Raw genomic sequence first — 14196 nt, 5'->3', positions numbered from 1 at the left:
GCTGACGACGGTGTAAGAGGAGTGCGCTATTGGCACTAACATCGACCTGTAAGGCTGAGTTCACACTTGAGTTATTTGGTCAGTTTTGGCCCCGTGACCGCCCAAATAAGTGAAGTGTGCAGTGATTCTAAGAGCGACGCCTGTCATACGGACTCACAGTATTGTTGTTAACTACCGCAGCAGCGTGTTACTGCAAGGTACAGTGTTCTCCACCACTATAATGGCTCTCTGCAGTCAGGAAATAGCGGGGTTTTTTTTAAACTAAATTCACTGTGAATATATTCGTATCGAACAGAATTATTTTTTTTTTTTTATTCGAACTGGTGAAACGAATTTTTGAAACATTCGCTCATCTCTACTACAGACCATAGAGTACAATGACATCAGGCTGCTATTATCGGATAGCTGACCCGATAGGTGAAAGAATTTGCTTGCATTTGTGTAGAATGAACCCAATAAATCAGGGATCAGCAACCTCAGAATCCTTTCACTTCTATGGGAATTACAAGTATGTGTGCATGCTGGGAGCTGTAGTTTCACAGCAGCTGGAGTGCCGAAGGTTGCCGATCCCTGCAATAAACCATGCATATAATGGACACTACGACATGCAACCTGAAAGGAAATCCACCTTGATCCCAACAAGCCACTGGCAGCCAGAATTCAGAACACGCCACCCACGCGGCTGAGCCGTCAGATCCAATTTCAAGAAGATCAATGTAAAACGAGCCTCTAATCTAAAGTGTTTATTCATCAATACGCACATAGCAGATGACACCATTTCTGCGAGGTGAGAAACTGAATAGCCTGAGCCTGGCCTGCGGTGACTATCCTCTCATCAGTAAATGGAGCAGAATAGAGAGAGTCAAACTATCGCCACTCACAGTTCCTTTGGACGCCTTCAATTCTTTATAAACATCTCTCAATGCTACCGTAATTAAACCTGTGGGGCGTCCTCCAAAATGTTGTCTCTGAGGGAGGAGAGGGAAAAACTTGGTGTTCTCTGCGAGGCCATCAGATAATATGCTGTGCTCTTTCCTTATGGAAAGATGTTAATAAAGAATTGAAGGGATTGTGTGAGCCAAGGAACTGAGTGAGTAGTGAAAATCCCCCCATGCTGCCATTCAGAAGACTGAATGAATAAAATTAGAGATAGATAGATCTAGCTATCATGTCCAGGGGAAAATTCCAAGTCAAAACTGGTGGGTGGCAACGCACCAATCAGCCCCACTGAGTGTGGGTAACGGAGTGCAGACCCACCGCATGATAAACTGACACCCCACAGGAGTCGGTCTTACATTAGAGCAGTGGCGGCTAACCTCCGGTACTCCAGCTGTGGTGAAACTCTGACTCCCAGCATGCTCCATTCATTTCTATGGAGTTCTGAGAACAGCCAAGTAAGGGGGCATCTTGGGAGTTGTAGTTTTAGCACAGCTGGAGTGCCGGAGGTTAGCCATCACATCCTTAGGCCTCATGCACATGAACATATTTTCTTTCCTTGTCCGTTCTGGGTTTTTTTGCGGGCCATATATGGAGCCCTTGATTTCAAAGGGTTACTCCGTGTGCATTCAGTGTCCATATTTCCGTTACGCAAAAAATAGAACATGCCCTATTATTGACCACATTACGGACAAGGATAGGACTGTTCTATTGGGGGCCAGCTGTTCCATTCCGCAAACTAAGGAATGCACATGGACGTCATCCGTATTTTTTGCTTAATGCATATGGTCGGGTGGATGAGCTAACACACTGGGGCAGATTTACTATTGAGAAGGTGCCAGTTATTTGGCACGTTTTGCATGAAAAAACTGTGCATGCATGCTTTGCGCCACATTTACCAACCGTTTTACACTTTTCTAACTTTTTATTTTTATTTACTCTGCCGCGACCTGTCTTCATGAGAAGAGAGCATTGCATCTATGGAAAAGGGGGAGCAGCTTAAATGATCCATTGTGCACCAATAAAGTGCTGATTTTGGTGCATTTTTGGAGTAAAACTATGCCAACTTAGTCTAGATAGTTATTTTATTTTTTTGGCACCCCGACAATTCTAGTGTGGTGCATGATTTAAGATGTTCCACATTTACAACGATTCATGAACCCGAATAGTAAATTTGTCTCATTAAGACTGATTCGTATTCTTAAACCGTGTAAAGTGCGGCACTATTCGCAAATCTGCCGCTGTTCCTTGCACAGGACGCCCTGAGCATGGTCTAGACGGCATGTGGACTTCTTAAACCAGGAGGTCAGAAACTGCACTCGAAACCAAGTGTCATATGTCAACTATTTGTAAAGAATGGCAACAAGTGCTTTCTCAGGCCACAGATTAAGTATCTGCGTTCTGACTGCGAGATACTGAAATAATTCATTCCAAAGTGATGTAATAGAGCAAACTGATTTACCATGCTGCCAGTTATTTCCAGGAGATCTTTTAGAGGAAACTAAGGAAAATAACCAAACTGTTCACCGGTATCAATGGGCAGTCGGCAGCTTCCCTTTGATAATTTCATAGTGCTGACATTACTTGGCACTATAGCCATAGGATACCACCAGCTGACGTCAAAGACTTTGAGTGTGCCCATAAGCGTAGCCATTAGGGTGGCAAGCTATTCTTGGTTAAATAAGTTTGGACAAGAAAAGCATGTCACCTTTAGTGTGGTACGTTTTTGTCCGAATGGCTCTTGGACAGGTGAAACACATTGAAACCATGTATTTCGACTACACAAGCACGTGGCCAAAAATGCAAACTGCAGTAGAACTTCTTTTGTTGTGCAGTTCTCGTCATATGACCCACTACTGGGCAAGGGTATGCAAGCCTTTTAATAAATTTGCTGCAATTGAATCCAATAATTTTTATTTTTAATTTTTTTTACTGTGGGTCTTACCATCACGTTCCCCCACAGATACCAGCTTATTGTTAAAGAACTATCTAAGTGGGGATTGTCTAAACTGAAGAACCCCTTTAAAAAGGCATCTGTCAGCAGATTTGTCTCTATGACACTGGCTGACCTGTTACATGTGCGCTTGGCAGCTGAAGGCATCTGTGTTGGTCCCACATTCATATGTGCCCGCATTGCTGAGAAACATGATGGTTTTACTATACGCAAATGAGCCTTTAGGAGCAACGGGGGCGTTGCCATTACACCTAGAGGCTCTGCTCTCTCTGCAACTGCCACGGCCTGTCCACTATGATTGACGGCCAGGCAGGCGTGGTCAAATTTATACTGCCAGGCCCTGTCAAATTGCAGAGGGCGCAGCAGTTGCAGAGAGAGCAGAGCCTCTAGGTGTAACGGCAACGCCCCTATGGCTCCTAGAGGCTCATTTGCATAAATTAAAACACCATTTTTCTCAGCGATGTGGGCAGATATGAACATGGGACCAACACAGATGCCTTCAGCTGCCAAGAGCACATGTAACAGGTCAGCCAGTGTCATAGGTACAAATCTGCTGACAGAAGCCCTTTAATTAAGGCCTCATGCACTCAGCCGTAGTTTGGGTCCGCATCCGAGCCGCCTTTTGGCAGCTTGATGCGGACCCATTCACTTCAATGTGCGCATCTGTTGCTCCGTTCCGTGGCCCCGCTAAAATATAACATGTCCTATTCTTGTCCGCGCTTTGCGGACAAGAATAGGCATTTATATTGAAGGCTGTCCGTGCCGCACGGACGCCATTCGTGTTTTGCGGAGCGCAAAACACAACACTGTCGTGTGCATGAGGCCTAACTATTTCTTTAAATTCTTCACCTTTGTTGCTTCTTGGATGTCAAAACATGCAATTTTCTTCAAGTAAACTTAATTTGGTCACCAAAGCATGCATAAATACCCCAAAAGACTCATAGCAATATAAATGTGAATACAGAACATACCAGTGTACAAAATTGTGTTTGTGCATGACGGTCAGGCCGGCAGCAATTTCACACGCCATGCGCTGGAGCAGCACGATCTCGGTGTCTCCATTCAGTTTCCCCTTCTCGTTACTTAAATAGGTCTTCAGGTCACCCTGAAAAAGAAAGCAACATATCATCATCCGCTTGTTCATCTGCTGATTGCACTTCAGAGATGCTTAAAAAGCAGCAACTAAATACATTACTTAGATCTAATCAGTCAACAAGGTTATTATTAGTAAAGTTGTACGGCTTAATAGTCTTCAACTCATCAAGTTTCATGTCTCAAATAAGAATTCTTCCCGAACGCACACACGGGGCACGCTGCCTTTTATGGGTAATTGTAGGTTCTGTTCGTTTGGATCTTTTTTTTTTTACCCTTGCGCTTTCACCAGACAAATACATTCTGCAAATCACGGCATGAAGACCAGAGGAAGACATGGATCTGGAAGAGGGAGGCCAGCAGCACTCATGGCATGCTCCAGCAAGATGTGCCCTTACAAAGCAGAACACAAGATACTGGAGGAAAGCTCCCCACCTGCTATAGTGGGCAGTAATGTACTGAAAGTTCCTCTAATGGGAGAAACCCTATGCCATGTGCATAAAAACTACTGCAAAGTGGATTCGTTTCTCATGGTAAGCAATCGCATCGTATCCATCATTTTCTTACCTGCACCAAAAAAATAAAATAAAATATGAAACGCAGAATGTGATCGATTGCTTTGGGTCACTGCAATACTTTCTGCTTGGCAAATACAAAATAAGTGATGTCCATATGTGCTGCAGTCAGCAGGGGACTATGCAGATGCCCTTGCTACTGTATAAGACAGGCACATCCACACAAACTTCTCTGTACATTGGATGAAAACTAATAAGGGGTACAGCACTTTTCAGGAATCCATTTTTGTTTAAAGGTAAAGGTATGTTTGCATATGTGGCGGCAGACTGCCGAATTGTACAGTTCACTGTGGGCTCCCAATTGACTATAATGGGGTCTGGCGGTGATCCGGCAGCTTTTCAGCATAAATGCAGGGTTTCGGCTGGATGGAAACGGTTGCATGTAGCCGGTATTTGTGCCAGATCAGGCCTGACGCAGATGCGGAAGTATCCGAAGCGGATGAATTGTCTATTGCAGCGAGCCCCAGAGATCTATAAAATATACGGTGGCGGTCAGAGTGTAATTTCCCAGCAGCGCCACCTCAGGGAAAATGAGGAATTACGGAGATTTATCAATTCAGATTTGCCTGTAAGGTGGTGTTATAAAGTCGCAAACTGTCTGCACTTTTTTTTTTTTTTTTAATTGTCGCATCTTCCCACAGACGCAACCAATTTGTTTTAATTTATGCCAGTTTTCTGGTGCAAATGAAGCCAGAAAGAAGCTCAGACATGCTGAAGATTCCTCTGCCGGAGAATGCGGCTCATTTTTCATGAGATCTGCGTCCGGAAGTGCAGGGGGTATCCAGACCAGAGCAGAAAAAGCCAGTCTTGATAATAGGTAACAGATGACAGGGCCCTCATCTACCACATGCTATCATGGGTCTTAGGCCTCATGCACACGGCTGTATGTATTTTGTGGTCCGCAAAAAAACTGATCCACAAAAAAATACAGATGTCCTTGTGCATTCCATATTTAGCGGAAAGGAACAGCTGGCCCCTAATAGAACAGTCCTATCCTTGTCCGTAATGCAGACAATAGGACATTTTTTATTCTTTTGTGGAAAGGAAATACGGAAACTGAATGCACACGGAGTAACTTCCGGGTTTTAAATAAATCCCAACAAAAATAAATAATATATTCGCTGATTGTACACAATCTATAGGGTTTACTGTAGAAAAGGAGATTTTTTGTGAAACTCACCTGTAAAATCTCTCGTCTTTTCCATTGGGGGACACAGACCATGGGTATAGCCTATGTTATTACTAGGAGGAGACACTATGCAAATAAAAAAAAGAGAGCTCCTCCTCCCCGGGCTACACCCCCATGCGCCACCGGGAAGACCCTAGCGCGTGCAAAAGCAGTAGGACAAGGAGACAAAAAAAACTACAGAGACCAGAACAAAGGAATACCGCCATCGGACTGATAACCCTAAATGTCCCGAAGAACTAAACCAACCCCTTTGTAAAGGTATGCAAGGACGACCAGGTGGCCGCCTTACAAATTTGAGATGCCGAGGCGCGATTACGCCTAGCCCAGGAGGCCCATTAAAGGTGGAAGGCGGAGACCACCTTGGGCAAAAATGAAGGGACCGCCTTATCCTGGTGGAAGACCAAAAAGAGCTCCCTAGAGGAAAGAGCGGCCAGCTCCGATACCCTCCTGATCGAGGTGATGGCCACCAAAAAGACCACCTTCCAGGTAAGAAGACTCAAAGAAACCTTCCTCAGAGGCCGCCTGTAGGGAAGACAAAACCAAATTGAGATCCCAGGGGGGCAGGGGAGGAACCGAATGCGCCACCCCTTGTAGGAAAGTCCTCACTGGACCGAGCAGAGCCAGGGATCGCTGGAAGAAAATGGCTAGAGCCGAGACCTGGCCTTTCAGGGAGCTCAGGGACATTCCCATCTCAAGGCCCGACTTGAGAAAGGAGAGGACCACCGGAACAGAGAAACGAAGGGGAAAAACGCCTAGCTTCTCACAAAAGGCAAGAAAGGCCTTCCAGGTACGATAGTATATCCGGGAGGAAGCTAGTTTTCTGGCCTTGATCATGGTCTTCACAACAGAGTCCGAGAAGCCCCTCTTCTTCAGGATGGCGGTCTCAACAGCCACGTCGTTAAACAAAGTGACCGTAAATTCTGGTGGAGTCCCATAGAGATGAACCGTCCAAGACAGGTATGGCCGTATTCTTAGCCAATCTGGCCACTGGCGGGTCGACCTTAGGAGGAGAAGACCACTGCTGCACATTTTCTGCCGGAAATGGATAAAGAGTATCCATGCGTTTTGTGGCAGAAAACCGGTGATTAGGGCGGTCCCAGGCCTTAGAGAGGACCTTGTCGAATTCACCATGTATGGGGAATACAACCGTTTGTGGTTTCCTAGAGTGGAAAAGAGGGAATTCCTGGCTACCAGCGGAAGGAGATTCCCCCTGGATATCAAAAGTATCCCGGATCGCCACCACCAAAGTGGACAGTTTGGGCGAGGGTTCCAGCTCTGTGTCCTCGTCAGAACTGGATCTTTCCCCTTCCGATCTATGGTCCCTGCGAGAAGGGGAAGTGTCTGAGCAAGCCTCCAGGCGAGGAGGGGGAAGCAGAATCATCTGAGGAAGGATGCTGCTGTGTACGCTGCCTCTTAGCGGCCGAGCGGCCTCTGTGGGAACCACTGGGAAGTGGATTGGTGTTAGCGACAGGATCCGTGGACGCTATGCGTTCCATTAAGGCCATGGCAGCCCGAGAGACTTGGGCTAAATCAGCGGCCGCCCTAGAAATGGCAGAGGCCCAAGCGGGTTCCGCGAGCTCCGACAGGGCGGAGGGGGGACTGGGCTGAGTGAGGAGGAGGGGGGGGGATGATCCTGTCCAGAGGCAAGGCAAGAGTCACAGGATCCAGTGACCAATAGTGGCAAACAGCAGACCTTACATGGCCCCAGTGGGGCCTGAGGAGCAGACTTGGATTTTTGGGGGACCCAGGTTTCGGCATGATGGCAGCAATCCCTGCAAAGAAAGGGGTCAGGGTCTCCTACCGTTCCTGCAGCACGCTGAGTAAACACTATCCTACTGCGACAAGTGTGGAGCCGGGAGCAGCCACGTGTGGAGAGTGCTGAGACGGAAGCGCCGGAGCTGAAGAAATAGGGCTCCGCTCACAAATCGCAGCAAGGAAGGCGCGAAACCCGCGCGGGAAGAATGAAAAATAATAGAGCCGTGGCCGCCGGAAGGGTAGGAGAGCCCGCTCCTATAGAGCCCCGCTGTGGGAGAGCAGAGGAAGCTGCCACTTCTGCAAGAGCGATTGCCCCAGACAGGAATCCTTCCCCCCCCTTCAACCACCCACTAAGCGGCCCTAAGTGTCACACCGGGAAACAGAGGGAGGACAGAGAGCTCTGCAGGAGTGCCGTGTACTTATCTGCGTACTGCAGTCTTCACCCTCTGCTCCACACCAGCAGAGGTCACCTCTTCAGTCAGCTGGCACAAGGAGTGGCAGTAATCTGGTAGGAGGGCAGGATAGGTGACCCCAGATCTGGTAGGCCGCCGGAGATGCAGATCGAGCCAGGTGCCACTTAACTTCTTGGGGGAGGTAGCCGGGGACGCCAGTTCGACCCCGGCGCTCGCTCCACCGAGAGACCAGGGAAGCAAAATTGCGACCCTGCGTCCTCTGCTGAAAAAAATAAACGGGAGTAGAGAGTCTAAAATGTCACCTCCTTATCCGACACTAAGCAAGACTGGGGTCCTCCCGGTGGAGCATGGGGGTATAGCCCGGGGAGGAGGAGCTCTCTTATTTGCTTAGTGTCTCCTCCTAGTAATGACCTAGGCTATACTCATGGTCTGTGTCCCCCAATGGAATGGGCGAGAAATAGCAAAATTTTCACAGTGTATAACGAAAATCCCAATCTGAACTCTGCAAGCAAATTTGCAAGAAAGTATAAGGCCTCTTTCACACGACCGTATGGCTTTTAGAGTATTTTTCGGTCCGTTTTTCATAGATCAGTTCAGTTTTTTTTGTCTCCGTTCCGTTTTTCCGTATGGCATATACAGTAATTACATTGAAAATTTTATGCCCAGCCCAATTTTTTCTATGGATGGTTACGCAAAAAACGGAATGGATACGGAAGACATACGGAGTACATTCCGTATGTGTTCCTTTTTTTGCGGATCCATTGACTTTAATAGAGCGATGGAACGTGATTTGCGCACAATAGGACATGTTCTATCTTTCAACGGAATGGAAAAACGGAAATGGAATGAATACGGAGTACATGTTTGTGTATGTGCATCCAAAACCAAACGTGCGATTCCAGCATGAGTTTTGGTTTTGCCATTTTGAGTCCCCCCGGTTTTCAAAGATTTAAAAAAAAATTGAGCACTGAGCTACATAAAATAAACCAAAAACTCTTTATAAATTCCCGCTACTTCAGTTCTCGCTAGGCCAACAGCGGTCAAGTGCCACTTATTTGATCGATGGCAGCCATCTAGTGTTGAGCGAATCGAGCTTCGGATCGTCGATCCAAAGTCGTTATGTTCAAACACCATGTGAATGATGGATATGATTTCTTAACGGCGGGACCAGCTGGTACCGGAGCGAATGGGAATAGAGCAGCTGCACTGGAGCACAGACATAAAAAAAAAAAGGTTGTTTTTTTCATAAGATTTTACACTACACTTATGTACCACTAGGTGGCAGCATACAACTGCTTAAAAATATAAAAGGATGATTAGCTGTTTTTAATTTCTCTCTTCACAAACCAAACAGCATATGAATATCGTCAGAACACAGGATTTTACTGCAGCGCTTTACAGACATCGCTCTCTGTACCCAGTGGGGCTCAATCTAAACACCTTATCGCTATTGAGAAGAGTTTGTCACCAAGTGCCAAGAAGTGAATCAAAAAGTGGTCAGAGATAGAGTCACACTCCTCTAAGGATCAGATTGTAAAAGTCACGCCACCACAGAATAGTACAATACAAGATCAATATAAGGACCCATCCACATGAGCACATGGACCCATTCCTTTCAATGGGGCTGCAAAAAAAATATGAAAAAATAATTTGTGTGCATGGGGCCTAAAGCGGTGAGAAAACTAGTGCCATAACTTCTTTTCTTAAAGAAAATCTATCACTGGAAAATGATCTAATGTTCAAATCAAGTCTTTATGTTGAGAATATTTTTAAAGGGAACCTGTCGCCTCCCAAAACCATCCCAAGCCGCCAGCAGTACCTGCGTGTAACCAGCAGCGTGTTTCTGATGATGCCTTTCTTCCTGAAGGCAGATGCAGCAAAAGTACTGAAAACGTTGTTTTATCCCCCTGCCCGGCGCGCTTCTCCACACATGCTTGAAGTCACGGGGGCAGCGGCCTCCTTGCTTCAAGAATCTGTAACCGCGCTCCTTCCCTGCCCCTTCGCTGTGACAGACAGCGCTTATACAGAGAGTTCGGCTGCCTTTGCCAAAGAGCCGTCTGTCATTCACAGCGAAGGAGCGCGGTTACAGATTCTTGAAGCAAGGAGGCCGCTGCCTCCTTGACTTCAAGCATGTGTGGAGAAGTGCGCCGGGCAGGGGATAAAACAACATTTTCAGTACTTTTGCTGCATCTGCCTTCAGGAAGAAAGGCACCATCAGAAACACGCTGCTCGCGGCTTGGGATGGTTTTGGGAGGTAACAGGTTCCCATTAAATAATTTTGGGTGATGTTTAGCACTGGTCACTAGGCCTAACAGGCACCACCTTTTGGTCTGTGCTAGAGATGAGCGAATTGATTTGTAACCTGCAACGGGGTGTCCCTGAAGCCGAGGATTGACAGGGCAGGACATCTTAGACCGTCCTCACATCTCATGCATGTTCCTCTGCTCCGAGCAGCAGCCCAAGACCAGCAGCTCTGCCTCAGACATCGGTGCAGCGACTGTTCATGTGCTGCTACATATAACGGCACATGCACAGTTGTTGCTCCAGTAGTGGAAGCAGATCCCCTCTGTGCATCATGAAATTGTCAGGGCTGACCGAGATGACCAGCAATGTCAATCAAGCAGCAAGGGGAGCACCCCACTGAAGATGCAGAACTCTGCTTGATGAGCCATATCGATTTGCTCATCTATAGTCTGTACAGATGCCTTTTCAGCAGTCATCTCATTATCACAGGTAAGATTAAAATGAGAGATAATACATGATCCACTAATAGCCCTATAGTGGATGCTGTAACGCACCTCTCTAAATGCTGTTAACTACAGCTCAAACAAGATGGCTGCCCCCCTAATCATGTTCAGGAAATAGAATTTAAAAAAAAAAAATGTAAAAAAAAAAATCTACAATAAAAAAAAATTAAACAGATTAGAGGGGAATAAAAAAAATAAATTAAAAAAGTGTCTGGTTTTACCTCGCAGAAAGAATTCCATGAATCTGACTATAGTTAAAGTCTAGACCACGTGAAAGTAGTGCAGGAAGACAACAGGTTTAACCACGATTTCTTTAACGCCTTCACAAAACATTTTCCACTAGGTGTGAATAAATAGTGACATCACTGCCAAGTAATCAGGCTTCTGAAATTAGAGTTCAGGCAACACCCTCAATAAAGGCTATATTAACCCATATGCTGACTCAAGAGCTGCAATCAATCACAATGCTTTGTGCATTACTACATTCCTTCCAGCACCAGTCCAACCTGAGAAACCCTCACCTCAAGATTCACTTGACAACTGGGAGTCACCGTCATAATGGTGTGCCGTTATACAAGCAGATAACGGTCAGTGTAAAAACAGGTTGTACCGACAACGGGAATGGAAGCACTAAATTATCACCTAAATTACAGGAACGACACAACATACGGGTATTCAGAATGGTTCGGCTTTTTTGCCGGACAGAATAGCACCTCACTTTGTGAATGGATCCGTTGCAGCAAATGCGTGAATACAGTTTTTGGGTATTCAAACATATATCCCCCAATGGAAAACCCAGCGGAGAATTAAACAGTGTGAACGCAGCCTTATTTTTATTTATTTTTTAGAAAAACAAATACCGTATTTATTAAAACAAACCAGAAGAGGCTGCAATTTTCCTTTTCCTGTTTTATTTATTTTTTTACCCCCTACCTTCCCAGTCATAACTTATTTATTTTTCCGTTCACATAACCACGAGGACTTTTTTTTATTTATTTCCAGGACAAGTTCACTGTTGCATATGATGTAGTGGGAAGCTGGAAAAAAAAATCCTTATAGGTAGCAATTGGAAAAAATAAATGCAATTACACAACAGTTTTAGGCTAGGGCTACACTGGTCGCGGTCATGATCGCCGAGTAGCTGTGATTCCATAGAAATAAACGGGATCACTGCGGCAGTCGCAATAAATCCAACACGGCTGGATTTCTTGCAACTGCCATGGAGATCCCAGCCATGTAGCCCTTTTGCCTTATGGGTTTCGCTTTGATGGCGTACCCTATGAGTTAAAACTGACCCATGCCTTTAATTCTCTGGGTCAGTACAATTACAACAATACCACATGTATATAGTTCTTGTATTTTATTACTGAAAAAATAAATAAAAAACATTTTCATTGCCATATTCTGACCCCCTTAAAGTAACTTACTTTTTTTAGGGTATGTATAGGGACATGGAAAGGGAACATTTTTCTAATATACTTTATTTAGGGAAAACCCTTATTTATAGTAGAACACAGGGTTGCATGCGCTGCTGCAGGCAATGACTGGCCTTGTCGTGATGTGTCCCCAAGTGGCATGTGAATCAGGTTAAGGACATGTCACCGCTGAGGCAAATTATTGTCTGCATCAGTGGACATGACCCAGTCCGTCTAATGGGGCTTGCAGAACAGGGACAAAGGACTGCAGAAGGGAGCCTGAAAGTGATGGGGGGCAGGAGGGCAGAATTTTTTTTTTTCAACAAGTACAAAAGGCTGCTAATGAAAGTTAGGAGTACAAAAAAGCTGGAAAACCCCTTTAAAGGGAACCTGTCATCAACGTTATGCTGACCTCACTGAGGGCAGCATAAAATAGTGACAGAAATGCTGATGTCAGCGATGTATCACTCATGAGCTAATAGTAAGTGGTTGGCGAGAAACAGCATCACAATCATTGCAGCCCAGGCCTGGAAAATAGTCAGATCTACCCGAGAAGAGTCCTGGTTATTCCTAATCTCCTGCTCTCTCGCCATCTGCTGATGGTTTGCAGTTCTCTCCTAGAGAGAAAGAGAGAAAACTAGGTAGAAGACTGTCAGTCATCAGCAGGTGGGCAGGAGAGCAGGAAGTCATGAATAACCAGGACTCTTCTCAGGTGGCCGGGGCTCTTTTCCAGGCCCAGTCTGCAACAATTGTGACGTTGGTTCTCAGCAACCACTTACTTTTTACTTTTAACTTTTAAATGACCGACCGCTGAAATCAACTCACCGGTCTCTACTTTAGGCCTCCTGCACACGAACGTATTTTTTTGCGGTCCGCAAAAACGGGTCCCGTTTTCCCGTGATCCGTGACCGTTTTTTCGTCCGTGGGTCTTCCTTGATTTTTGGAGGATCCACGGACATGAAAAAAAAGTCGTTTTGGTGTCCGCCTGGCCGTGCGGAGCCAAACGGATCCGTCCTGAATTACAATGCAAGTCAATGGGGACGGATCCGTTTGACGTTGACACAATATGGTGCCATTTCAAACGGATCCGTCCCCATTGACTTTCAATGTAAAGTCTGGAGTCCCTTTTATACCATCGGATCGGAGTTTTCTCCAATCCGATGGTATATTTTAACTTGAAGCGTCCCCATCACCATGGGAACGCCTCTATGTTAGAATATACTGTCGGATATGAGTTACATCGTGAAACCTCATTTCCGACAGTATATTCTAACACAGAGGCGTTCCCATGGTGATGGGGACGCTTCTAGTTAGAATATACTACAAACTGTGTACATGACTGCCCCCTGCTGCCTAGCAGCATCCGATCTCTTACAGGGGGCCGTGATCAGCACAATTAACCCCTCAGGTGCCGCACCTGAAGGGGTTAATCGTACTATCATATCCCCCTGTAAGAGATCAGGGCTGCCAGGCAGCAGGGGCAGACCCCCCCCCCCCTCCCCAGTTTGAATATCATTGGTGGCCAGTGCGGCCCCCCCCCCCCCCCCTTCCTCCCTCTATTGTAATAAATCGTTGGTGGCACAGTGTGCGCCCCCCCCCCCCCTCCTCCCTCTATTGTAATAATTCGTTGGTGGCACAGTGTGCCCCCCCCCCGCCCCCCTTCCTCACTCTATTGTAATAATTCGTTGGTGGCACAGTGTGCGCCCCCCCCCCTTCCTCCCTCTATTGTAATAAATCGTTGGTGGCACAGTGTGCGCCCCCCATTGGCCCCCCCCTCCCTCTATAGCATTAACAACATTGGTGGCCAGTGTGCGGCCTCCCATCTCCCCCCCCCCCGATCATTGGTGGCAGCGGGTTACTAGCAATAGTACAATAGTAAAAGATTCATACTTACCTGGGAGCTGCGATGTTCGTGTCCGGCCGGGAGCTCCTCCTACTGGGAAGTGACAGTTCATTTAGCAATGCGCCGCATAGACCTGTCACTTACCAGTAGGTGGAGCTCCCGGCCGGACACGAACATCGCAGCAGCCGGTAAGTATGAATCTTCTACCATTGTACTATTGCTAAGTAACCATGGCAACCAGGACTGTAGTAGCGTCCTGGTTGCCATGGTTACCGAT

General features: G+C 46.4%; 1 protein-coding gene across 1 annotated transcript in view; it reads right to left on the bottom strand.

Annotated features, from left to right (window-relative positions):
- The window catches only part of LMTK2 (lemur tyrosine kinase 2), a 91411-nt gene that overhangs the window by 28980 nt on the left and 48235 nt on the right, over positions 1-14196 (bottom strand). The window contains exon 7 of the mRNA XM_040441907.1: positions 3862-3995. Within this exon, the coding sequence (XP_040297841.1) occupies positions 3862-3995 (134 nt within the window). The remainder of the gene's footprint in view (positions 1-3861; positions 3996-14196) is intronic.

This window comes from Bufo bufo, chromosome 7 (genome assembly GCF_905171765.1).
Source record: "Bufo bufo chromosome 7, aBufBuf1.1, whole genome shotgun sequence".
In the NCBI taxonomy this organism is placed as follows: domain Eukaryota; kingdom Metazoa; phylum Chordata; class Amphibia; order Anura; family Bufonidae; genus Bufo; species Bufo bufo.
This window is presented reverse-complemented; position numbering and strand designations above follow the sequence as displayed.